General features: G+C 48.3%; 1 protein-coding gene across 12 annotated transcripts in view; it reads left to right on the forward strand.

Annotated features, from left to right (window-relative positions):
* ATXN7L1 (ataxin 7 like 1) overlaps window positions 1–27256 on the forward strand; it is a 246326-nt gene that overhangs the window by 199017 nt on the left and 20053 nt on the right. For 11 of the 12 annotated variants that reach the window (XM_019451201.2, XM_019451202.2, XM_019451204.2 and 8 more), the window contains 3 exons: window positions 13380–13663; window positions 16832–16914; window positions 17775–18031. In XM_019451201.2, the coding sequence (XP_019306746.1) occupies window positions 13380–13663; window positions 16832–16914; window positions 17775–18031 (624 nt within the window). Of the gene's footprint in view, window positions 1–4357; window positions 5302–13379; window positions 13664–16831; window positions 16915–17774; window positions 18032–27256 lie in introns of those variants that run through there. The other variant, XM_019451213.2, reaches the window with a different exon arrangement.

Here is a 27256-nt window from a genome sequence, read left to right on the forward strand (position 1 = left end):
ATTCCAACATATAATCAGTGAGATAATTTTTACTTTTTTCCTAATATATCCACCATCTTATAATTTCAACATATAATCAGCGAGATAATTTTTGTTTTTTTGTTCTACCAAGTCTTCGAAATCCTGTGTGTTTTACACCTACAGCACCCGTCAATTTGGACACCAAATTTTCATCAGAAATATTTTATCCATTTTTAGGTTTCATAAACAACTAGAGATCATAAAATGAATTCGCAAACCCAAGTTGTTCCAGACACACTTAAACATTTTCTTTTTCTTTTTCTTTCTTTCTTTCTTTCTTTTTTTTTTTTTTATGTTTATTTATCTTAGAAAGAGAGACAGCATGCAAGTGGGGAAGGGGCAGAGAGAGAGAGGGAGACAGAGGATCTGAAGCGGGCTCTGTGCTGACAGTGTGGAGTCCAACACAGGTCTCAAGCCCACAAGATCATGACCTGAGCCGAAGTCGGACACTTAACCACCCAGGCGCCCCTAAACATTTTCTAATAACTGAATCAAACTTATTCAAATTACATAAAATTCAAAATTCAGTTCCTCAACCACTTAAATTTTAAATGCTCAATAGCCACAAATGGCTAGTGGCTTCCGTGTCAGACCGCACAAACCTGGACACCTTGGCCAGGTGACCCTTGGTAAGCCCCTCTGGTTCTTTGATTCACAGGTGTATGAATGTGGCTCCTGGCATCTCTGGGATGTTATGCTCCCCGCTGGAACTGATAGATTCTAGGGTGGAAGGAACGTTTGCTCTTCTCCCACATTAGCCTGCCACTGTTGGGTGTGAGGTGGGAACCAGCCTAGAGGTCCCAGTCGGGCGGTGCAGAGACTCCCCTGCCCCAGAGGAGCTCTGTAGCAGCCCCTAGAGGTCAGAAAAGCATAAGTCTTGGGTGCAGGTGGTGGACTGTGGCCTTCAGATCAGACTTAACATCAGGTTAGGGGCGGCCTTTTCCAAGTAGCTCAACTTAACATCAGGTTAGGGGCGCCCTTTTCCAAGTAGCTCAAACTCCCATGTACAGAAATAAAAACGCCACTCCTGAGTTGAGGCTGACCTCCTGGCATCTCATGCAAGGTGAAATGGCCCGTGGGTTTGTTATTTGCTCCCTTCTGTGGATGGGGAGGTTAAAAAATAATTCCGCGTTAGAAGAAAGGGAGAAACAGAGAGGGCATCCTTGTGCTACCAAATTTGTCCCATGCGGGTCTCCCCAGCAGCACTCCCAGCGCCGCCCCCCCCTCAGCCCCCAGTCAGAGCCCCTCTCCACTGGTGCATGGTCCTGCTGGGGATCAGGCCAGAGAATACCCTGCCCGTGGTCTTGCCATCCAGGTGTCCATGGAGCCCATAAAGGTGGAGGGAGGGGCACAAGATGAGTGTCTCTAGGTGGAAGTCAAAAGGGATTTATGGCTATTCAGCCCTTTTGAGCTAAAATGAACATTTCAGCCTTTACTTCTGATTTCCTACTCAGCCAGGGGACTAGCCCCGCATAGGGACTAAGTCAGCCAGTCTGACTTTCCCACCTGCTGTCACTTCGGCTATCCTAGTCCAGGAAGGGAGCCATAGGGAAATGAAACCTGCAAACCCGTTGATGTGGGCGGGAGCAGGGAGGAGGCTTTCCTCCCTGCATGGCTTGTTGCCTTCTCTTTGGGCCTTATCAACCCACACGTGTGTGCTGAATGCTAAATACGCTCAGCTATTAAAAATGCAGGAGATGAGCCCGCTGCTCCAGAAGGAAAATGAGCCAGAGCAAAAGAAAAATCAGCAGGCTCCCTGGCCTCCTGCGTGTGCCCGACAGTGAGGTGGGGGAGGGTGTCCCTCTCCTTCCTCAGGCAGGGCTCCTCTGGATGCTTAGAACAAGGGCTGTGTCCCCCTGGAGCAGTGGAGGTTTGGGGAGTAGGAGTGGTGTGGAAGTCTTTCCCAGCACTCTCTGCAGAGGGGGAAGAGCTGAGAGGCCCTGGCTGAGTGCCTTGGGAGAAACAAGGCTGGCTTATCGGTTCTTGCCTGGTGTTGCCATGAAGTGGGGGCAAGACCACGGCTCCATATTAATGGCTCCCAGAGGATGTAGAGAGTCTTCTCCGGGCTCCCACTTGGGGAAATCTCAGAGATCCGAAGTGCTGCAGACCCTCCAGGTGACCCAACTTACCCTCTGATCACCCAGATTCTTAGGATTCTTGCGGCAGCCTCTGCCTGGTCTCCCTACCCCTCACCGTGCCCTTCCCCAGTCTGCCGTCCACACCCCCCACCTGAGTGCATCATGCCCCTGCCCTGCTCACAACTCTCCAGGGTCTCTCAGTTGTTTGCCTACAGAGCAGAGGCTTAACCTCTTCGGAGGTGGACATATGATCTGGCATTTCCCACTTGTCCAACTGCTGCCACCAACACTTTAACTCCTTCATTTCATATTCCAGGCGTCCCAGTCTATTTGTAGCTCCTCAGACGTGCCTCCATGTGCTGGCATGTGCTGTTTCCCTTACCAGAAGCAACCTCTCTGCATGTGTGTCACTTCCTCCATGAAGTCTCCCCAGACTTTCTTTTTTTAACTTTTTTTTTTTAATTTTTTTTTTAACGTTTATTTATTTTTGAGACAGAGAGAGACAGAGCATAAACGGGAGGGTCAGAGAGAGGGAGACACAGAATCTGAAACAGGCTCCAGGCTCCGAGCTGTCAGCACAGAGACTGACACGGGGCTCGAACTCATGAACCACAAGATCAGGACCTGAGTCGAAGTCAGATGCTTAACCAACTGAGCCACCCAGGTGCCCCTTCCCAGACTTTTATGCTTCTTCCTCTAAGCTCCCACTAGTACTCAAGCTACTGCTGTAAGAGCCTTCGTTGTCTATTATACTCATTTGCATCTTTATCCTCCCCTGCCTCCATCTGGGCCTTTAGCTCCCTGGCCTCCTGTGGTGTAGCATGGAATCCAGCATCCCAGCAAATATTTGCTAAGTGAATGAATAATGAGTGAATGAATGAAGGAGCCTGTGAAATAGAACTGCTCCTTTCCCCCTCCTCATGCGGTTTTTCTGATGCTAAAGGAAACGACAGGTATAAATAGCTATCTTTTGAGTTCTGGGTGAGAAATCAGACTGCCAGGCTCCCATCATGGGACTGTTGTCCCTATCACAATTATGAGAGTTGGGAAGGGAGAAGTATGGTCCTGGATGATAAAAAGGAAAAAACCTTTGTGCTCTGGCAAGAAGGGGAAGCTATTTTCCCTTAAATTAAGGAAGAGGCGAGTTCAGCGCATCCTTGTACCATGGCCTCTGCCTGCATTTGCACCCATGTCCCAGGACGCACTTGACTGCGAGGAAAACCCTAATCAGAAGGGAACCAAGGAGTCGGTATAGCATCCCACAGAAGTCCCTCCCTAGACCCCACTTACAAATGCAGCCCCTCACACAAGACATGAGGGGGGCATTCTGGGGCCGGTTTTTACCCCTAGTGGTGCAGGTTTGGGTGTTAAGGGAGCAGTGGGGCAGAGGGTGAGGGGGGGAAAGGCAGGTAGAGGAAGGGAAGTAGATGGAGGTTACTGTGATGAGCCCCAGAGGGAGGGAATGGAAAGGGCAGTCATGAGAGGATGGGAGGAACAGGCCAGAATGTTAGAGCATCCGGGGGGACCATGTCCCTTCCAGGACACAGAGGCATAGGAACTGAAACACTTGAGTGCTGCAGGCTCACTGGGTTTCCAGATGATCAAGATAAGGACAATGGACAGCTCCTTGTGTAGAAACTCAGCTGACCTTGTCAAGTCCCAAAAGTGCTCAGAAATAGGGACTAGAGTCTAGGGAAGGAACATACAGTCTAGGACAGCTGGGGAAGGAAACAAATGACATGACCGAGAAAGGGAGGAGGAGCCACAAAGATTAGTAGTCACCGTCCTCTGTGCTCGCACTGCACATGGTACTTATTAGACGCCTCCAGAGCCTCACGTCTGCTCGGTGGCAAGATGAGGAAGCAGCCCACACTGATGAAGAGAATGGTCCGAGATTACAGCTGGACGATGGTGGAGCTGGGACTCTACCCCAGGACTTCTCACTGCCAGTGCTAAGATCAGGTGCACCGTCCTGAGAGCTGCTTGAAGTCAAGCCCCATTGCTGCCCTTCACTTTGCTGATTGAATGCCCTGAGGCAACCTTTCTAAACCCCAGGTTCCTCCTCTATAAACTGGGGGTGAAGGTTAGGTACGATCTTCCATAGCCTCCTGGCCAGCAGTGGCAAGTGCTCAGTATATGAGTGTCAAGAGACAATGAGAGGAGTAGTGGATGGGGGGTGGGGATCGACAAGCCGCCCCCCCCCCCACCCGCCTCCTTTGTAATCACTCTGGCTCCTCCACCAGGAAGGGAGACAGCTGCAGGCTGCCACTTACCTCCAGCGTTTGTTCTGGCGGAGCACTGGTTGGTTTTATCGTGTTATGTGACTTAACCTTCACTGAGAACATTAATTCACTCATCGACCATTCACCGAGCCCTTCCTCAGTGCCAAATAATGCATATGTCACTGAGGTAACTCCAGAGCAACATGGACACTTGGTCAAGGTCCTTGTCCTCAGGTAGCCCATTTTCTGGTCAGGCCACATTAACATAGAACTGAGACCTTGCCATTTGACATGATAAATGTGGCACAAACACCTAGGAAGGAACAGCCAGCCCTGAGAGAGAAGAGGACATTTCATCTGGATCTGGGCAGATGGGGGAGTATTCACCCGGAGGAGGGAGGAGGGCACCGCCACAGAAGGAACCGCCCAGCCCACATAAAGGCCGGGAGCCAAGCTGAGAGCTGGGTGTTTAAGGAGCGGTAAGAGCCCCACCAGGCTGTGGGGGAAGGTTCCCCAGGGAGCGGGCTGTGGGGGGCTGGGCTGTGAGGTTGGACTCTGGACAGCGGGGAGCCCGCCAAGCCTTTGGAACAGCAGGACTGCGGGGTCAGATTTGCACGGGAGCTAAGTGGAGGCTGAGAAGAGGCTGGGACGGAAAGACTAGTGGTAGGGATTTTCATCAGTGTTCAGGCGAGCAACGATGACCAGCAGGTAGACCTGTGAGTGACAGAATGTCAGGAAAGAGCAAAAGTCTCTGACTGGATGGTGATGTTGTGAACCAGAAGAGTTTGTTTTTTGTTTTTTGTTTTTTGTTTTAATACAAAGTATTTAGTTTGGGACAAAGAATTTCCTGAGTCTGCTGTAGGTCCATGTCAAGTCTCCAGCTCTTGATGGTTTAAACAGTGTGCTCAGTGTTCTGGATGGAGGTGTTTGGGGTGCGGGGCTGCCTGCCCAGGATTCCGTGTGGAGAAGGAAAGAGCAGAGTGAGTGACACCCTGGCTCCCAGGCCACTTGTGAGGGAAGACGCTCCCTGGGGCTCTTCATGTGTGAAGGACGGTGGGGAGCAGAGGCTGGGGCACCCACAGGCAGCCAGGGACACCGTGCCATTTGTGCATCCCCAGTCTGCTCAGAACAAGCTTCCTGAAAGCAAAAGCTGAGGACCTGAGCCCAGGGCTTGGCTCCGGGCCTCCCCTGGCAGGGGGTGAGGGAGGATGTTCTGTGAGGAGTCCTCTCCCCTCCCCACCGCCCCCCAGTCAGTGTTGGCTCCTGGGCCGGAGAGAGACAGTGAATGTCTTGGCTGTGCTGGGTCTGGAAGGCGAGGAACAGGCCGGGCAGACGGGAGCCGCCTGCAGCTCTGGTAGCGGGAGCCAATGACCTCTGGTGGCTACAGAGGGGAGCGCTCCTGCTTGCTTCTCCTGAGCCTGTCCTGGGCCGGGGGGGGGGGGGGGGGGGGGGTGCTGGTTGGGGCTCTGTTCTGCTCTGCACCAGCGCTCCCCCCAGGATCCACTTGCTTCCTAGTCACTGACGTCTCAAGTCCTGCCCTCAGAGGCTCTGATACCATTTATGCCTTGATGTGAATTTCACTCAGTATTCGTTTTAACTGACACTTTTAGTTGTCAGAGCAGGTGCAATTGGTCTGGCCTAGGGTTGGTCTCACACTCCTCCTGGATGTGCCACCCAAGGCAGCAGCACAGCAGGCAAGCTGGTCCAAGTGCACTCTAGAGACAGCCTGTCCTGCACGACTTACCCTGCTGTGCCAGGACTCTGTTTTCCCTTCTTCATCTTCCTTTCCTGTAGCTTGCTGATTTTTTCCCACAGTCTTAGGGCATTACGACTCACCAGGAATGGCATTTAGTGCCTGTTGATCTCCCAGCGGGTTTGGGGACCACCTTCTGAGCTCCGGGCCTTGCAAAACCCTGATTAACCAAAGTGCTGGAGAGACTTAACAGAGGCTGGTGCTGGGGCCTTCTGCCTCCAGGAAATCTGAAGCAGCTGAGAACCCATGCAGTCAGTCTTACAGAAGATGTCTTAGAGCCAGAAGGACCCCTGTTACCTCCTGCTCACTTTTCCTCCAGAATGCGTTCTCCAGCTGGGATCTCTAACCTCTCGTCCAGGCTTGGGCCGTGCATATAAGATCAGGGATTGAGAAGCAATGGGGAAGGGAAGATGTCCTACCTAGTTCTGTTTTTCCTCTTCACTACACCCCCCCAAAAGTGATCCTCCCCTGGGTGAATATGGTAAATATGGAAGGCCACCAGCCCCTTCCTCCTCCCGCCTTGTGTGGCCCTCCCTCCATTGTCGGACCAGAAGGCAAAGAGGACACAAGTTTCTGATGAGTTGCACCCCAGAGGTATACCCCACAAGACTCAGGGGCAGTAGGGAGAGGGGACAGCACAATCTTCTCTCCCCTTTTTATTTTAGCTCCAAGTTGTTGAAGGCCAACTGTGTGCCCAGCACTTTGCTAAGCACTCCGTTTGTATGATCTCATGTAATCACCTCAAATCTCTACCATGATCTTCATTTTACTGATAGGGAAACTGAGGCCCAGAGTGGTAAGTTCCTGAAATAAGGTAGGGAGGGCAGCCCCCATATGCCTATACGAGTCTGTCCCCGCCGAGGAGGCAGGGAGGAACTGAAACCGGCACATTTCCACTTTCCAGGTCAGCCACCCTCTTCTAATTCTCACAGAAGTCCTTACGGGCTTGCCGAGGCCCTGGACTCGGGAAGTCTGATGGCTTTTCTACCATAAGGCAACTGGCAGGATTCGCATCTAGATTTGTCTGATTTGAAGCCTATATTCCTAACGATTTTATCCTAAACTATCTTGCAACGCCCCGTAGAGCAATGACATCCAACCCTCCTTGTTTCACTTGCTCCTGGCCACTTTTACAATTCCTCAAAGTCCCCAGGTTCATCTCTCCCCCATTCATAATGGGCTGAAGGGAAAGTCCCACATCTTCTCAGTGGCTAACCACCTCTCCTCCGAGTTGATGGAGATGTTGGCCCATCACCCAAGTCACTGACGGAGATGCTCTAACCTTCCTGGCCGGCGACAGGCCCCTGTGCGCTCTGCTGGGTACCGCTCTGGGCTGGCACGAGACCCCGCTACCCAATCTTTTTTGCCTCTGCTGCCAGGGCCTCTCACCCCCAATAGCTCTGTGGTCTGACCATGTTTTCCCAGTTTATTGAGGGTGGGTTATATGGGAGTGAATCCAAAGCTGTGCAAAGGCCAGGAGAGAGTAAACACAGTGCTTTCTCCCTGACCACCGGACCTGACCCTCAGCCACAAAATAATATTAGATTAATCTGGCAGGTTTTTTTTTTTTTTTTAATTTATGTGCTCTGTGGTTGATTACCCTGTTTTCTGTTTGCTTAAGGTGTTTACAAATTGGCTTTCTAAAAGTTTTTCCCAATATGTTTTTCCAGATTAAAAAAAAAAAAAAAAAACATTGATTCATTCATCGGGATTTACATAGTGCCTCCTCTATCCATTGAGGACTTTGTAGCTCTGTTACTGAGGCTGATTCTTAGCAATTGCCTGACCCTCAGGCTTTAAGAATGTCCCAGGTATTTCTTCCACTTGAAGAATTTAAACTTGATGTAAATAATGTCCTGATAGCTGCTCCCAGAATGCATCCAAATGAGCCAAATTTAATTCCTTCTCTGAGGATCTTTTAAAATAGAGTAAATCCCCCCTTTTATTTGGGATGACTTAAATACCGTCACTGCTTAGAAGGCAGGAGGCTGGGTGAGGTGGCCTGTTCAAGGATCTGGCAGTGACTCAGAGATCCTCAAAATTCTGCCAGGCCAGTAGCACAGGCACATGGGCCTTTGTCGAAAGAATTGGTGGGAAGAAATCAGACAGCTGAGAACTCTCATCAGACACATAACCCACAGCACAAATACCATATGTCTTCGGGCTCTTGCCTGTCAAATCCATCTTTACCCTGCGCCGGTAAGTAGAGCAGAGCTGGCAACGATTTCTGCAGGCCTCCAGATTTTCTGAACCGTTCTTTTAAGACTTATCTGTTGATGATGAAAGAATAAATCAGATCCACAGGACCATGTAGCTGGCAGGAGAGCAGCTGGTCCCGAAAGACACGGGTGGCCCTTGAAACGGCACCGTGAGATTCTTCCACCTCTGCTCTTTTGCAGACATCACCCCAGGCAGGAATCCACTTGGTGCCGGGAGAGCCATTTTTCTTAAAGCCAGAGCAGCCTCCTTGGTCCTGAATGATAAATTCAGACAGGCACTCAGGAAGAAGACATGGCAGCCAAAGCGGCAGAAAAGAAGCAAGGTAGATGTCTCCCCCACATAGCCAGGAGGGTGAGGGAGGACTTCCCAGGATCCCTTCCCCGGACCAGAGACAGAGGTACAGGGCTAACAAGGAGATAACTACTCCCAGTATATTAGACACAGCAGGGGAACAAGCTGCAGCCCTGGGCTCCCTGGCAGCCAACAAAACAGGCATTATGAAAGCAACAGGGACAGAGCCAGACTCACCTTTCCCTTTCAAACTCTGCTCCTCCAAGAAAGGACAATAGCGAGGTGATAAATGCAACTGATTGTGGGACTCAGGAAGTGTGTGAGTTGCATCCCTTAAGACAGAAAGGGAACTTGAAACTTGAGGGGCTTGGGCTTTCCTGGGGAGGGAGGCGGTAACTGCCAGGCTTGTTTATCACCTGAGCAAACAGAGTGATAAACTGCTTAGTCATCTGGGTGTTTCCAACTACCCACCCCTCCCAGCCCCCCAACCCCACGTGGAGATGTTTGAGTTAGTGCGATTCTATGCGGGGGAGATACCCACACTGAGAAAGCAGCGGTCAGAATCTTTTGGCTTCTTTCCAATGGAAAAAATTAAACCTGTTATTCAGGGTCCACTGCCCAGGGCTGGGACACTGTACTGGCCAGCGGTGATGGTAGGGGAAGTGGGACAGTGAGAAAGGGCACCATGGGAGAAAGCAGGAGGCAGTCGTGAGATGATGGTTTCCAGACAGCCTCACCCTCACACCCTGGAGTGTAGACACACGCGGGATGTGTGTGTAAGTGAAGCAGGGACCAGGGCTCTCAGCTGAAACGAGATGGAATGTCTGGGATCGGTTTTCCAAATTGTGTGGCACCATCTTGGAATCATTTCCTCCTTTGTTCGTTAGTTTATGATCTGAGAGCTGATGCCAACAGTAGTGGAGAAAAGAGACTAAATATTCCAGTGGACTGATGGCTGACATTTATCTTGGGGAATCAGGTTGGCAAGAGCAAACAGGAAGGCTTTTCACCTCTCTCTCTCTCTCTGATTCTCGTTTCTTCTAAGGATGTGTTTGACCCTGCCCACCACCACTGAGCTGCCTGCTTCCCTGCTTTAACTCCCAGCAGAAGTACCTTCTCAACTCAGACCAGAGGCAGGTTACCTTAGAGGGGAAGCCCAAAACCTTAGGGGCAGAGGGACAACCAAAGATAAAAGTATCCGCGTCAGTGGTGCCTGGTTGGCTTAGTCAGAATGGCATGCAATTCTTGATCCCGGGGTTGTGAGTTTAAGCCCTACATTTCGGGTAGAGATTACTTAACATAAAGTCTTAAAAAAAAAAAAAAAAAAGTATCCAGGTCAGTTCCCAGGTTCTCCTCCTTCACTCTATCTACAGCCCTTCTCCATTTAGTTACTGGACACCCTTAGAATTCCAACCTAAAACAACTGAGTCTCCTATCCCCTCCCACTGCCAAGATGGGTCCCAATTACTTGGCATCAGAGACGTTTACTCAGTGGCTCAGCTCCTTACAATTCATCTGGTCTTTGGAACCCTTTGAAACACTCTTGATCAGCCTTTTTCCCCAACGCCTCCCATTCCAATGCAAGAAAACTCAATCCCAGGGAACTTCACAGTAGCCTTCTCTTCTCATTTCTGATGGGCTCCAATTCCACATCCTGCCTATGGGCGTTGGGATTGAAGTCTGGAGTTCTGGAAGCATTGGCAGTAGAGGGTGTGACTGCACCACACTTGTTATATAGTGGAGAAAATTCCAAGTTGGGAGATCAGTCACAGATACTAGCTCACCTGGCTCAAGCTCACTCACTAACACACAGTTGGAAAGAAGCATTACCAAAGAGATGAGTCAGCTGGCACTGTTCCAGATGGCTGGACCAAGTGGACCTGTGCTCTCGTGGCTGAATTAAGGAGCATGTTGGAGTTGGACGTTGACTTTAGGGGAGAAACACAAACTGTACCATGAGCATTTGAGGACCATTTGGCTTGGTGTTTACATTTATTTCAGTTCTTACGATTGCTCTAGATTATTCCAGCCCAACATTATATCTTTGTCGGCTGAACTCATGGGTACTCAGCGTATGCCCCGGTCATTTTCCACAGAAACTAGAGGCCTTCCCTTTACTCATACCAACTCATGCAACAATAGCCTGAAACCCCAGGGCCCTAATTTCCTTTCCTGAATTTACTGGGCTTCACAAAGAAGGATATCAGAGAAGGCCACTCAGGCACTAGAGAATCCTCCCACCCAAAGTTGAACTTTTTATTCTAAAAAAAACAGAAATCAACAGATCAGGACAAAGGTGACTAAATCAATAAGAGCTTTATTTTATTTTATTTCATTTCATTTCATTTTTCGAGAGGGGGAGAGGGAGCACCCGCATGGGTGGGGGAGGGGCAGAGATAGAGAATCCTAAGCAGGCTCCATGCCCAGGGCATCAGGCTCCATCTCACAGCGGTAAGAACATGACCTGAACCAAAATCAAGAGTCAGACACTTAAGTGATGGAGTCACCCAGGCGCCCCTCAACAGGAACTTTTTAAGCAGGCTTTTAGAATATGTGTTAGAATATGTGTTTTTAAAGCCAGGATATTTAAGTATTAAGTAATTTAAGTTCCATGAATTTTGTGATTTGTTGGGGGGAGGGAATGGTTTGTATTTTTACTTGTGATAAAATAAGCATAAGAAAATGTGCCATTCTAACCACTTTTAATGTATAGTGTTACGTACATTCACGTTGTACAACCAATCTCCAGAACTCTTCATCTTGCAAAACGGCAATTTTATACCCATGAAATAACAGCTCCCTGTTCTCCCCCAACCCCAGCCCTTGGCAACCATATTTCTCCTTTGTGTCCGTATGAATATGACCACTCTAGGTACCTCACAAAAGTGGAATCTTCCGATACTCATCTTTTTCTGACTGGCTTGCTTCACTTAGCATAATGTTATCAATGTTCATCCATATGTCAGAATTTCCTTCCTTTTTAAGGCTGAATAATATTCCACTGAATGGATATACCACAGTTTGTGTATCCAGCCAGCCGTTAATTGTCGTTTGGGTTGCTTTCACCTTTTGGTTGTTGTGAATTATGCTGCTGTGAACATGGGTGCACGTCTATCTCTTCAAGACCCTAATTTGTATGGTTTGTGTCTTTTAAAATTGAGTGAGGGAAGGAGCCTAGAAGAATCCCATGTCCCATGGTTTTATATTTTTTTACCATTCAGAAAAAAAAAAATCAGGAATGCAGCACTAATTTCACCAGGTAACCTCTTTCCAGCTTCTTACCGTGCTGACTTTTCAAGGGCTTCTTGTGCTTCAGTGCTTTGTGAGTGCTTTGCGAATTGCCATTAAATAGAAGGTAGCAGCAGTCGGGACATAACTCAGTGATTGAGACACTGATCAAAGACGAAATTATCAGGGACTTAGTGTATTACTGAAACCCACTGTTCCACTTTCCCTTCACGTAGGACTTGAAATCCCACACCATCTTTCCCCAGGTCAAGAAAGCATGTAGTCCGAGGGTAAAGTGGGTGAAGTCCAGCGACAATCTGCTTAACCACTGAGTGCCCTTCTCACTGGCAAAGACCTATAAATAACACCTGTGATCCTGTTTCAAAGTCAGCAAAGAGGCAAGGGCTGAGGGGTCGCTAAAATAATTTCATGAACAAATTGTTCCAAAAAACGATCTGTGACTAAATCTGAGAGGAGCCAGCCAGCCATGTGGACAGATGAGACTCCTCCCCTGCAGAATCAGCCTCTCTCTCATGCCCTACATTGTCTGCACGTATGTATAAGCTATATTCTAGATCATTTGGCATTCAAATAGCTAAGTCGGCTCCTCTCAGCTCAGAGACGATTGGGGAGCTGAAGTGTTAGCGTTCTGCCCTCCTACAAGGAGGAAAGAGAACAGTTCAGGAACCAGAGAAAAGCTTATTCATCTCATCTCATCTTTCAAGACCCTGAGACAGAATCCTCCACAGCCCCCCCAGACACAGGGTCCCCCAGCATTACATGCACAGAAATCAAACACATATCCATTATCGGAGAAATCGCAGGGAAGTGGGGCTATGGTGACAGATTTTGAAGAGCAAACATGCACCTTTGTGCTCTGTCTTCTTAAAATTCATCCTCTCACCTGCCAGCCTTGAGAATTGCCTATTTACATAACTAGCTGCCTAAAATGGCATGTTAGATAATGTTACATGGTGCCTCTCTCAGTCTGAGCCCATCCCCAGGACAGGAGTGATCCAGAAGTCCTCCAACAGCAGGTAGCATGGCTCGCTGGCCCGCAGCCATGCCTTCGTGCGGTGTGAGCCTGTCAGCGCTCCCGAGCTAAGCAGATGTCAGGCCTGATCGCCGAGGTGGGAGACCAGCGAGCAGCAGGGGGAGGGGATGTGAGTCAGCAAGTGGCACGGTGGCACACCCTCTTCAGGGGACAAACAGCATCTCTTCTGAGCTTCACAGCGGGCACCTTGTTCTGCCCAAGGTGCTGTCTCAGAGACCGCCGACATGTCGGGGCTGAGAAGGGGGAGCTGCAGGGTCTATGAGGACAGCCGGTACAGTAGGTAATCAGTCAGCTCCGATGCCATCCCTGGCGCTGCGCCAGCCTCACACCCCCCGTTGGCCCTTTCCAAGGCACAAATCTCCCTCCCATCAAGGGATCGCGCTGCTCGCTTGTAAGAGGAGTATAAATAAGTGATAAGGAAGTGTTCTGATGAGGGTAAGCGGGTATAGCTTCTCAGCGGACCAGATGTATCAAAGAAGGCAATTGTGTGTGTCTATTCATTTATTTTTCAGCGTTCCGGTTCCTGTAGTCAGTTTAGAGAAAATCCCTAATCTAGTGAAGGCAGATGGTGCCAATGTCAAAATGAACTCAACAACCACTACTGCGGTCACCTCCTGCTCCACCTCGTCCTCTGCCGTCTCCACCCCACCTTTAATTAAGCCAGTCTTGATGTCTAAGTCAGTGCCACCCTCCCCAGAGAAGATCTTAAATGGCAAAGGAATTTTGCCCGCCACAATAGACAAGAAACACCAAAATGGCACCAAAAACAACAACAAGCCTTACAGGAGACTTTCAGGTATGTGTCTGTGTCGTTAGAGTCGGGCTCATGATTAGAGCGCCTCTGGGTCATATTCGTAACCAAGGAGCGGTGTGTTCTTACAATTAAGCAGGTCTGTTTCATTTTAAGGGGGACACGGAATTTATGTGCAAACAGGACCCCTGCCTAAAAATGCGAGGGAGAAATGGTTCTCTTATTTCCGGGTCGGACGAGGTCTCTCGCTCGACTCAGTGGGAGTTGATCCTCTTGACCCGGGAGGCAGGATGCTTTCCACCAACCACAACAGCCCATGCATTGTGATGGTCTTACCGTGTGCTGACAGGCTGGCCTGCCCCACCCCCCCCGGGTTTCCGTGGAAGCCTCAGTGCAGGGAAGGTGGACAACCACAGTGATACCCCACAGTACCTCAGGGCGGGCTCGGGACAGTCCCATCTACCCCACTCTGTCCTTTGGTCTAGTTGGTTGCCATGTTGATTCTGTGGTCTGGAGCTACCACTGCCTTTCCCACATAATCAGGTTGGAATTGCCCTTCAGGAATGCTTGGACTAGCACAGCAGGTGAGGCCTTGAGGGATTTCTCCCAGATCTACTTCTTGGTTGTCTGCGTAGACACTCAGGATGCCTGGAAAGGTGCACTTGGCCAGTCTTTGAGGCAATGGCTGCCCTTAGAGGCCCCCATAGGGATGATATTGGCTTTGGATTTGTTGTAGAACTAAATCTGGCAGTTCTGCTTCCTCCAAAAGACCAAGAAAAGCTATAAACTTTATAACGTCTTCACACACCATGGGCATTTATCAAATGTTGACTAGAAAAAAGAAAATACAATGAAAACCACCCTGTGAGAGAGAAACTGGGCCCTCTAGTAGGAGCATAATTCTTAATCAACCTAAGAATTGTGGGTCATTTTTATTTTGTACTTTGTGTTAATGTGTATTTTGGTTTTCCTGTCTTACATCTGTAACTTAAAAAAAAAAAAAATTATTTCTTAAAAGTATTTTGGCCCCAAAGCATTCAGAAAATCTTTACCCTAAAAATGTCTCTATGTACTATTCACCCACTATCAAGGAAGGAAGATAGAGCCTGGCAGTCTCTTGGAGCCTTGCAGGGCCTCCCTGTGTAGACAGGAGCCCCCTACTCCTGGCTCTCTTCCTGAATGGAAAGTTCAATTTCACTCTGCAGAGCTGGGTGGTAACATCCCTGGAAAAACCAGTAGGCCCGGCTGGGCAGTGTCCAGAGGCAGAAGCGTGACCATGGCTGCCAGCCTGCACCCTGACCTGAAGTTATATGGGGGGGGGGGGGGGGGGGGGTTCTTGGTGTCTGTTGGTTTTGCATTTTGTTGGTTGTTTTGTCTCATTGGGTCTTTTGTTTCTATCTCGCTTGTTTCTATCTCACTTTGACATTTGGCGGCCAGCTCCTATTGCCCAGCCAAGCAACCTGCTCAGTTGCAGGCCAGTGTGAGAGCTGGTGTGGATCCGGGCCCTGGTCTGACTCCGACAGGCCTGAGGGAAAGAACTCCATGGCAGGCAGCCTGGGGCCCGGCGCCCAGGCCCTCCTTGGTGGGCAGCGAGGGCACACAGGAAACAGGCGTCTCCAGGCCTCACAGTTTTCTAGTCCTAAAAGTGAAGCTAGAAAAAGGCGGGGCGGGGGGACGGGGGGGATGGTGCCTGGCTGGCTTATTCGGTGGAACATGCAACTCTTGATCTCGAGGTTGGGAGTTTGAGCCCCACATTGGGCGTAGAGATTACTTAAAAATCAAGTCTTTGAAAGAGAAGAAGATGATGATGACAATGACAAAAACAAAAAGAAAGAGATGGGAGGCATTTTGATAGCCAACCAGGAAATCTGTCTTGGACGTCAGAATGTTTTTTTATCGAACCATCATCATCACCACCGATGCAGCCACCAGCACAACCCCCAAACCCTCTTTTAAAAACAGAACACATTCAGTTATTGTGCTCGGAGTAACTTCCTTTTAGTTTGCAGCTATTCAGACCTCTTAAGGAGACATTCCCAAATTTATATACAACCCCCACCTGCACACCCACCCACCAACACGGCTGCCGGCCTCCCTGAATGCCCAGAAGAGCTGTGTCATCCCTGTGCTGCAGGACTCAGGTGTCTGCTGGGTGCCTTCCAGAAACAGCACAGACCATCTGAGAGGTGGACCTTTGAAGCCTAAAGGGTCCTTAAGGGATTACCTCACTTCCCCTCTTTCTCCAGGGGGAGGGAGCATTGCTGTAATCCAGAAGGAGCAAAGGATCCATAAGTGGGCATAAAAAGTTCAGCGTCCTTAGAAGTAACCTCACCATGAGCCATCCACAGTCCAGGGAGAAGGCGGGAACTGGAGAAAGCCTAGCCTCTCTACAGCCGCCCTTCAGCCCCAACGGGCTGGCTAGCCCTGGCTCATTCCCATTTGGAGCAACAGGGCCCGTGCTGGGTGCAAAGCAAGCTGGGAGACTAGCAGGCCCTGCCCTCCAGGCAACTTACAACTATGCAGACACACATAGAGCACACACCCGAACTTTCCCCCTGCCCCTGCCTACGACACGGCCAGAACATTCCCGAATCAGGTAAACGACATTTCTGGTCAACGCGGCTGCAGGGAAAGCCTGGTGCTGAAGACGTGGCAAAGCACAAGAGAGGCAGGTCACACTGACCTGTCAAGGAATAATCTCCCACTTAAATGGCTAAAAACCAGCAGGAAGGCAAGGTGGGGGGAGCCGCCCAGGACACAGTGGCCCTTGGACCTCAGGCCCTCTTCCTGGTCTGCAGCCAGCTATGCCCAAAGTGCCAAGTACCTGGGGAACTCTTCAAGTGACATAAAATGTGACAGCGTCAGGGCTCCTCGCCCTCTGGTGCCTGCCCCCACCCTCCCCTCGGCGCCTTGTGCTGCATTTACATCCCTCCCGAAGCTGGACCTGGAACTCAGGGGTCAAAGGGGAGTGCCATTTTCCCCTGAGCGGTTCTTGAAGCATTTTAGCGGCCGGTTGGGGGAAAAAAAAAAAAGAAAGAAAAAGAAAAAGAAAGAAAGGAAAAGAAAAACAAAACAAACAAACAAAAAACCCAGATTGCCTGACAATGTCTCACTTGTTGGTGCAAATGTGCATTTTTTTTTAAATGTAGTCTTAATGCCAAATCCTATTTAGTCTCCTTTTTTCTTATATTTTTTGTTTGTTTCTTAAACCAGAGAGAGAATTTGACCCAAATAAACACTGTGGAGTATTGGATCCCGAGACAAAGAAACCTTGCACAAGATCCCTCACCTGCAAGGTATTTCTCTTTCCATAAAAAATACTTCCTGCTCTCGCTGGGGCCTTTGTCGAAATGTTTGCATGCCACTCTCTGCACACGGCAGGGTGTGGAACCTCGACATGACCCCCAGCTGTTCTTTGTAAGGGAAATGCTTTCTTCTCTTCCATGGTAGCAGAGTGCCTGCCTCAAGCTGGCTGGCTTTTTAAGAAGGAAAAAAAAAAAAATAGGCTTCCCCTGTTACTTGTGAGGCCAGACAGTAAATTGTATTTATAGGCACTCACAGGCGGTTCTAAACCCTGCTACGTTTTAATGTATGCGGGAGCGGCGGCAACGGCGGCAGCGCCTGAAAGGCAGCCCCGGAGGGGAGGACGAGCGGCCGCGCCCCTGATCCGGCCACGCCGGGTGGCCACGGGGACAGCCGACGCGAGGCGGCCGCCATCGGGTAGCCCCCGGCCCCCGTATTTCACACTGAAGTGCTAGTGCTCCCCGGGCTCGAGGCCGTGGCTCCCTCTGCCCGGTGGCCGGCCGTGTGTGTCCGGGCCCAAGCCAGCCTCCCACCTGCACCTGGATTAACTCTAGCGCGCCCTCACCGTTGCCTTTCATCCAGAGAGGTTTCCGTGGGCTCTGCGCGGAAGCTGGTCATCCTAAGCCATTTTCTGGAGGAAGCTTTGGCTTCTTAACGCCAGGAGTGTAGGGCATGGTTGCGTTTGTGTGGTGTCTGCCTCTTCCCAGCCACAGAACAGGAGCCGTTGCCTTGAAGTTGACTTTTCAAGCACCTCCAAATTCCCATGAATTGCTGTTTCTGAAATGGAGGGCCTGGGGAAGCAGGTTTATGTGCTGATCAAAGAGGCTGTGCTTTTCATCTCTCTTCTCCTTAGACACATTCGCTAAGCCATCGGAGGGCAGTCCCAGGCCGGAAAAAGCAATTTGACCTCCTTCTGGCAGAACACAAAGCCAAGTCCCGCGAAAAAGAAGTCAAAGATAAAGAGCATCTCCTGACTTCGGCGAGGGAAGTACTTCCAAACCAACCGGGGCCAGCGCAGGACTCTCTGCCAGGACCTTCGGGGAGCTCTGGGCCAGAACCGAAAGTCGCATCCCCTGCAAAATCCAGGCCGCCTAACTCTGTGCTTCCTAGGTAAGTCCCATTCGGCAGTAGAAGCCCTGAGTCCTTGGTCAAGTGGCTCTGCCTTGCTGGGTCGTGTGTGGGCTGATCACGTGGCATCTGGAAGTCGTAAGAGCCCTACCTCGTAAGGCGGTTGTGAAGTGTAAGTAAGATCACGGGCATAAGGGGCTCGGCCAGTGCCCACTGTATTGTGTTCAGTGGGTGTTCCTGCTGTCGTCATCCTCATCACCGTCATCACCATCATCACCATCATCATCATCACCATAGCAGACCTATTTCAGACAGTATGTGTTTTTACAGAGCAAGAGTAATCTGGAAGTTAATACCTGGGAAGGCTGAGCTATGACAGCCACCGGGCAACTTTCTGGTGGCCTGGGTTTTTAGATTAGTTGGACGCTCCCGACACAGAGTGGGGTAGTCCTCACACCTTAGGAGCCCATTTGCCACGATATCTTGTGACTTTTTTTCCACGAGTCTCCTCTGATCGGGGCGAAAGGAAAATTGGCATCACAGAGGCTGTTTGTCCTTACATTTCCCTCCACACCAAGAAAGCTGAGCCATCTGTTTGGGGTTTTATTTGGTTGTCCTGGACAGAAAGGAAAGAACAGAAAACAGAATTAAAACCCATTTGGATTAAGAACGATTTAAAATCTATGCGTGTCTGTTTTGATGGGCCGTGGGGTACTAAGCAGCCGACCGATTTCCAGGTAATAAGACAGGGAGCCCTTCATTCCCAAATATTTATCTAGTGCTTGCTTCATAAGCAAGGTACAGACAGACCTCGTTTTATTGCGCTTCACAGATACTGCAATTTGTTACAAATTGAAGGTGTGGGGCAACCCTGCATCGAGGAAGTCTGTCGGTGCCATTTTCCCAACAGCAATCGCGCACTATGTCTCTGTGTCAACGAAGTGTTTGTTAGAGTATGTAAATTAGATATAATGCCATTGCACACTTAATAGACTATAGTATAATGTAAACATAATTTTTTCTATGCACTGGGAAACCCCCCCCCCAAAATGAATTCGATTCGCTTTATTGCAATATTGGCTTTATGGCAGCGGGGTGGAACCAAACCCGTGATGTCTCTGAGGTATGCCTGTACTATGTTAGGTACTTCCAAGCAGTAGTACAGAGATGAACGAAATTAGAGCCTGCTTTTTAAGAATCTAGAGTTTAGGGGTGCCCAGGTGGCTCAGTCAGTTCAACGTCCAACTTCAGCTCAGGTTATGATCTCGAGGTTCATGGGTTCAAGCCCCATGTCGGACTCTGTGCTGACAGCTCGGAACCTGGAGCCTGCTTTGGATTCTGTGTCTCCCTCTCTCTCTGCTCCTCCCCCACTAGCACTCCGTCTCTGTCTCTCTCTCTCTTTCTTTCAAAAATAAAAATTAAAAATTAAAAAAAAAAAAGAATCTAGAGTTTAGAAGACTCAAATATCCAGAACTTCATGAAAAGGAAACATTAATAACAAAATATGAGACTTGCAGATAGTGGTATTTTCAGATCATTTTTTAAAAAAAAAATTTTTTTTTTAACGTTTATTTATTTTTGAGACAGAGAGAGACAGAGCATGAACGGGGGAGTGTCAGAGAGAGGGAGACACAGAATCTGAAACAGGCTCCAGGCTCTGAGCCGTCAGCACAGAGCCCGACGCGGGGCTCGAACTCACGGACCGTGAGATCATGACCTGAGCTGAAGTCGGCCGCCCAACTGACTGAGCCACCCAGGCGCCCCTTCAGATCATTTTTAATGCGTACAGTATGAATCTCAAGGGGTAATTGTTTAGTCAGCAAGTAAGCATGAAGAGAACACAGTTGTGGGCGCCTGGGTGGCTCAGCCGATTAAATGTCCGACTCTTTATTTCAGCTCAGGTCATGATCTCACAGTTCATGAGCCTACAGTTGGGAGCCTACTTGGGATTCTCTCTCTTCTTCTCTCCCTGCCCCTCCCCTGCTCGCATACTCACTCTCTGTCTCTCTTTCTCTCTCTCTCAAAATGAATAAGCTTTTTAAAAAAATTTTTTGAAGATTAAAGAGAACATAGTTATAAAAGAAGGGGATGGAGTTGATTTTTAAAGCAAAAGCAAATATTTGATGACAGTTGTTACTGATCTACTGGGTTCTCACCTTCATGCCTTCCACTGGCACAAGCCAGATCCAGTTTGATAGCCAGAGTCCCTCTGTCAGAACCGCCAACCTTGGCTTCAGGTTCAGGAGGACACAGTAGATGGAATGGCCCCACACACACACGTTTCCTGCATCATAACCATTGCTGTGTTGTTACTACCAACTTACGTTTCCCACCATTTTGCAGGATCATTTTACAACTACTTCTTACTGTCACGCCAGATGTTGGTGAAGGATATTACCTTTCCTTAGCTTTGGAGTTCAGCAGATGGTTCTGTTCCAAATTTCTGGGAGGGGATTCAAGCCTATGTACAGCGGCTTTCAAACTTTTTTGTGGCTGTAGAACTTTTTTATTCCTACAAAACCGTACATGGTACCCAATATAAAAGCAGATCTTGGAGCGCCTAGGTGGCTCAGTCGGTTAAACATCTGACTTCAGCTCAGATCATGATCTCACAGTTCGTGAGTTTGAGCCCCACGCCGGGCTCTGTGCTGACAGTTCAGAGGCTGGAACCTGCTTCAGATTCTGTGTCTCCCATTCTCTGCCCCTCCCCTGCTCATGCTCTGTCTCTCTGTTTCTCAACAATAAACGTTAAAAAAAAAAAAAAAAAAAAAAAAGCAGACCTGCCTCCACCTAACTCCAGCTCAGCTCTGCTTCCATCACACATATAACTCTCAGCCTGCTGTCCCCCCAGCCCACCCGAGGGATCCCTGTCAAGTCCCCAAGGGCTCTGGGGAACCCAGTTTGAAAACCCTCCTTTATTGTATGGTTCAGGTTCACCATCAAGATGGAAGCATTTTTCACCCTAGCAGACAGAGTACCTGGTGTAACAGAGAAGCCATGGGGCAGCTGTTAAAAAAGCAAAACCAGGCAGTGGAGGTTTAAGAGCTGCTTCTTAATGTTCCTTTTTTACTTAATTTTCCAGGGAATGTTTGTCAATAGAGAAATGCCAAGTGTTTATGTTCTCATAAGGAAGCAGAAGAAAGAGAAAGAATGAGGTCAATCAGCAAAAAGAATGTCTCTGAATGGAAGAGGCAAAGGAGGTGCATTATAAATGTTGGCTAACAATAATTGTTAAAGATGTTTTTCAAGGTTGAGGTAGACACCAGAAAACTCAGGGATGAACTCTGCTCAAACTTTGTGGGAAATAATGTTCTTTTTCACTTGGTTTTACTTAGGATGAAATGCCATACAATCAGGGATTGAAAAAGCATGATCAGAATTTAATGCCCTCCTTGGGGCGTCTGGCTGTCTCAGTCAGTAGAGCATGTGATTCTTGATCTCATGGTTGTAAGTTCAAGCCCCATGTTCGGTATAGAGATCACTTAAAACTAAAATCTTTAGGGGCGCCTGGGTGGCTCAGTCGGTTAAGCACCCGACTTCAGCTGAGGTCATGATCTCACAGTTCGTGAGTTTAAGCCCCATGTTGGGCTCTGTGCTGACAGCTCAGAGCCTGAGGCTTGCTTCAGATTCTGTGTTTCCCTCTCTCTGTGCCCCTCCTCTGCTCTCACACTCTGTCTTTCTCTGTAAAAAATAAATAAACATAAAAAAAAAACTAAAATCTTAAATAAAAAAAAAGAATTTTAATGTCCTCACCTAAAACATAAAACATTGTTTCCTCATATTCATGATATACAATACATATAATATTTCAGTCACGGGGCGCCTGGGTGGCTCAGTCGGTTAAGCGGCCGACTTCAGCTCAGGTCATGATCTCGCGGTCGGTGAGTTTGAGCCCCATGTCGGGCTCTGTGCTGACAGCTCAGAGCCTGGAGCCTGTTTCGGATGCTGTGTCTCCCTCTCTCTGACCCTCCCCCGTTCATGCTCTGTCTCTCTCTCTGTCTCAAAAATAAACGTTAAAAAAAAATTTAATATTTCAGTCACAGTAATTATTGCTAATTGGCAAAAAAATTACCACATGTAAATGGAAATATTGTAATCCCTTCCCAATCATGAATTCCTTTTGTAGGAAATGCTACCACGTGTGAATTTCTTTTTTTTGTTTGTTTGTTTATTTTGAGAGAGAAAGAGAGAGCACACGCCCGTGTGCACAAGCCGGAGAGGGGCAAAGAGAGAGAATCTTAAGCAGGTTCTGCACTGTCAGCACAGAGCCCAATGTGGGGCCCAAACTCACAATCCAGAATGTGATATGGTGACCTGAGCCAAAAATCAAGAGTCACATGCTTAACCAACTGAGCCCCCCCAGGTGCCCTGTGTGAATTTATTTCTTACATATTGTTTGGCAACTTTGAAAATATTTCACTTCTCATATTCTTGAACTGCAACCCATTCTTGTCAAGGGTTCCTGAGAAAAGAACTTAGCTCTAGAGCTGGACAAGTTTAAGTCAGATAACAAGCATTGGAACAAGGTTGGAAGTGCAAACGTCAGCTCCATGCTTAGTAACAAGATGAGCACCATCCTGTTTCTGGGTTTCTCCAGCTTCAAGCAGCTCATCTGTAAAGCAGAGCTAAGAAGAATTAAGTGATAAGTACTAAGCTCCTAATAAACACTCAATTAATGGAAACTGGTAGTCAGTGGTAGTAGCATTTCATGGGAAAGCAGTGTGAGTAATAAAGGCCTTGGTGCCACCTAATTTCCAGTTGCCCATCCTTTTGGCCACTGCTTACCAACCTGGGGGCCCTTGAATAACATGCTACTGTGCTCTGTTTCTTCATCCCGACTCTAAGGGAACATCCCAAGAGCTATGGATGACCAGCCTAACCAAAACCATGAGGATTCTTTAGGAAAGGGGGAGAAGAGCAGAGGGTTAAGCCAGGCTCTGACAAGCCAGTCTCTGGCCCCCAGGAGGGAGGGAGGGAGGAAAAGATAGGCTGTGGAAGCCAAGACTGACAAAATCTAGGCACATTCCCTTCTGTCTTGTAGACGCTCGCACATCTAATGTTAAAGTATAAAAATGGCAAAATCCAATGACTCTTAGACTGACAAGGGTAGTGAGGAGACAGGCAGAAGGTTCTGGATACCTAAAAAAGGGCAAAGATGCTTCTGGAGTGAAAGCGACTCCAGCTTGTGCCTCATTAGGACAAATGTTATGGCTACACTGTAAGCCTCGGCTGAATATTTGTCCCTCTGCTTTTTCTACATCTGTTTCTCAATATGGGGGGCTTTGAAGTCAAGCAGACCATATCAAGTCTCATGTCCACTTGTTAGTAGCTTTGCCACCCATTTCCTCATCTGAGAAGTGTAGATAGCACTTATACCCACCTAAAGCAGTGGGTCACTCGCACAAGAAAACGTACGTTGCATGCCTCGCACATAGTAGGACCCAGTTAAGGTCAGTTGCCTTGTGTTCTCTTCCCCAAAGCACTCAGACAGCCTGAGGCTCACGCCTCATCCAAGGGGTGGGGGAGGGGACTTCCTGTAAGGTTCCCTGAGTGGAACTGGGCACGGACCTTTATCACGTACATTGTCTTTAGACCAGACTGGTAACTGGAGAGCGGAGGGTGATGTCGTGCTGAGGGGGATGGCAGCTTATCAAACTTGAGCAATGTTTTCAACACCTTCCCATGACTGGTTGTCCCATTCCCCATCACTCCTTGCCAAGCCTTGTTTTTCCTGAGACACAGGTTGGTTCCAGCACACTCCTTCCCTCCCCAGGCTCTGCTGGAACGTCTTGGAAGCGTCTCCCATCATCGCCAGGAGGGTGGATACATCTCGAGTGAAACAAGCCTGGAAAGGAACACATTCAGAGCTCCTTCTTCACTGGTGCCTTGCACACCATCATCACTCGTGATTCCGGCTCCGCTCTCGGAGCCAATTCTGCTCTGGACACGGATTTCCATGCTCAGCTTCACTCTCCAGAATTCTCCTCCCCTCATCGCTCTTTTATCTGGCAAGCAGAATTTACTCTTAAGTGTTTCAACCATTTGTTTTCTTTTTTTCCTTAATGAAACTTTATTTTTTTAAATCCAAGTAAAATGGTCACATAGCTCAAAAGTCAAATAGAACCAAAAGACTTAGAATGAAAAATAGAGTTCATGCCATGCTGGAAGTCTCTCCACCCACTCTGTGTCAGAGCACCTGTTTCCTGGATCCCATTGCCTTCCTCTCTCTTGGCTTGCTCCTTGATTTTGGTAGAGTATCTCCTCCATCAGTTTCCTGTGAAAAGGTTCAAAGGGGGTCAATTTTTAGAACCCTTACATGCCTGAGAAAAATTTTTTTAATGTTTTTATTTGTTTTTGAGAGAGAGAGAGAGAGAGAAAGAGCACATGTGTGCAAGTCGGGGAGGGGCAGAGAGAGAGGGAGACACAGAATCCGAAGCAGGCTCCAGGCTCTGAGCTTTCAGCACAGAGCTCAATGCAGGGCTCAAACTCGAGAACTGCAAGATTATGACCTGATGTCAGGCACCCCTGAATGTTTTTATTCTACCCTCACACTTAACTGATAATCTCTATGAGTATGTAACTGGATTGAAAATCATTTCCTTGCGTGGAGCACCTGGGTGGCTGTCACTTAAGCGTCCAGCTTTGGCTCAGGTCATGATCTCATGGTTTGTGGGTTTGAGCCCCGTGTCGAGCTCTGTGCTGACAGTTCAGAGCCTGGAGCCTGCTTCGAGTTCTGTGTCTCCCTCTTTCTCTGCCTCTCCTCAACTTGTGCTCTCTTTCTCTCAAAAATAAATAAACATTAAAAAAAGAAAGAAAGAAAGAAAGAAAGAAAGAAAGAAAGAAAGAAAGAAAGAAAGAAAGAAAATCATTTCCCTACAGAATTATGAAGGCATTTTTTTATTGGCTTCTAGCATCAAAAAATTTTATTGAGAAGTTTGGTATCATTCAGATTCTCATTTCTTTGTGCGTGATCAGTTTTTAATCTCTGAAGCCTGGGGCTTTAAAATTTCAGATATCACTGGATATGGGTCTGTTTTCTTTCATTGTACTGGGTACTCAGTGGATCTTTTTCGTCTGGAAACCCCTGTTTCTGGGATATTTTCCTATGCTACATCTTGGCTAATTTTCTCCCCACTATTGTCTTTATTCTCTCTATTGACTTCCCATTAGCTGGATGTTGGACCTTTTGCTCTGATGTTTTCATTCTTTTACCTCTTTTCCCCTGTTTCTCTTCATCTCTTGTTCTACTTTCTGAAAGATTTTCTTTTATTTTACCTTCAAAAGTGTATGTGAAATAATCCACTTATGATTCACTTTTTAAAATTCTAGGATCTGGTTCTTAGATAAAAAGAACTTCTAATTGCTTCTCATAATATCATACAAGATACTATCATTTTGCAGAGGTAATACCATTCTAATATCTTTGAAGACAGGTGGTTTTTTTTAGTTGTTTCCTCTTTCCTTTGCTATCTTGATTTCTTTCGTGCTGTGCATTTGATGTTTGGCTAGTCGGTCTCATAATGGCGATGTTCCAGGAATGTTTGGTGATCCCTAAGCATTCACATTTAAATTTTTTTAATGTTTATTTTTGAGAGAGAGAGAGAGAGAGAGAGAGAGAGAGAGCACAAGCAGGGGAGGGGCAGAGAGAGAGGAAGACACAGAATCTGAAGCAGGCTCCAGGCTCTGAGCTGTCAGCACAGAACCTGATGTGGGGCTGGAACTCATGAACCTCGAGATCTGACCTGAGCTGAAGGGGGGGGTGGGGTGCCTAACCATTCACATTTAAAAGAGAAGCACTAACAGGCTGATTGGAAGTCTTTGTGTGGGTGTGTCAGCAAAAAGGATTCTGAAAGGCAAGATCTGGAAGCTTTTTCAAGGCCATTCAGTTTCTCAGGGAGTGAATCCTTCATGGTGATAGGCATTCCGGAAGTGCCCACTAACTAGAGATAGCCCCCAGTCACCTTGTTTCCAGCCCTCTGCTTCTCTCCTGATCTCTGCCGAGCCCGGCAGCCCCTTGTCTAAGGTCTCTCCAGTTCAGTTTCTCTGCAGAGTAAACCTTTGTTCTCTTGTTGGAGAGTTGGTTGGAGAGGATGGGACCTGGCAGGGGCAGCGGTGCATCATCTGGCCATGTGAGGTGGTGGTGTTGACCTGTAGGTCCAGCTACCACATGGGAAGACCTTCAGCTCTCCCTCGAGACTTAGCCCACACCTCACCCATGACTTTTGCAGCCCTAGGTAGCTCCAGGCTCTGCGGTCAGCCAGCTCCTGGCTCTGCAGTTAACACTTCTCCAGACACCTTCTGTCTTCTCAAAGTATGTTAAAATCTCATGTTCACTCTGTATCCATTGGGATGCTTCAAGTGCAAATAGCAGAAAACCTAGTCTTCCTGATCGCTTCAATAATTAAACATTTTATCACATGCAGGGCGCCTGGGTGGCTCAGTCAGTTGAGCACCCCACTCTTGATTTTGGCTCAGGTCATGATCCCAGGGCCGTGGGATCAATCTCCATGTCAGGGTCCTTACTGAGCACTGATGGGGGACACTGCTTGGGATTCTCTCTTTCTCTCCCTCTGCCCTTCTCTCCCGCTCATGTGCTCTCTCTCTCTCACTCTCTGTCTCACTCTGTCTCTCTCTCTCTAAAAATTAAAATTAAAAAACAAATCGTTGGGGCGCCTGGGTGGCTCAGTCAGCTGAGCGTCCGACTTCGGCTCAGGTCATGATCTCACAGTCTGTGGGTTCGAGCCCCGCGTCGGGCTCTGAGCTGACAGCTCAGAGCCTGAAGCCTGCTTCGGATTCTGTCTCCCTCTCTCTCTGCCCCTCCCCCACTCAGGCTCTGTCTCTCTGTCAAAAATATATAAACATTAAAAAATTAAAAAAAAAATTGTTACCACATGTGACAAGAAGTCCAGAGGCGACAGGGCACCAGTCCCCAGAGATGCGGAATTGGCTCACATTCCCTGCCTTTCTTTTATTCCACCCTCTTCAGTCTTCGGCCTTCATGTTCAAAGTTTTATAGCAAGATGGCTGTGGTACTTGGTACTTCCAGATGAAGGTGGAGACCACTTCCTTGTGTCTCTTTTTAAAAGTGAGGAAAATTTGCAACCTCCCCAGAGGAAAAAAAAAATGTATGTATTTTTCACACCCTTTAACAAATCAATCATTAGCAAGATAAGTGAAATTCCTGTTCTTGGTTTAGGGGTTAAATGGACTCTCAATTTCGGATCAGGTTATAATCTCACCATTCGTGAGATTGAGCCCTGCATCAGG

This window comes from Panthera pardus, unplaced genomic scaffold, assembly GCF_024362965.1.
Source record: "Panthera pardus isolate Hobbes unplaced genomic scaffold, ASM2436296v1 HiC_scaffold_8, whole genome shotgun sequence".
In the NCBI taxonomy this organism is placed as follows: Eukaryota; Metazoa; Chordata; class Mammalia; order Carnivora; family Felidae; genus Panthera; species Panthera pardus.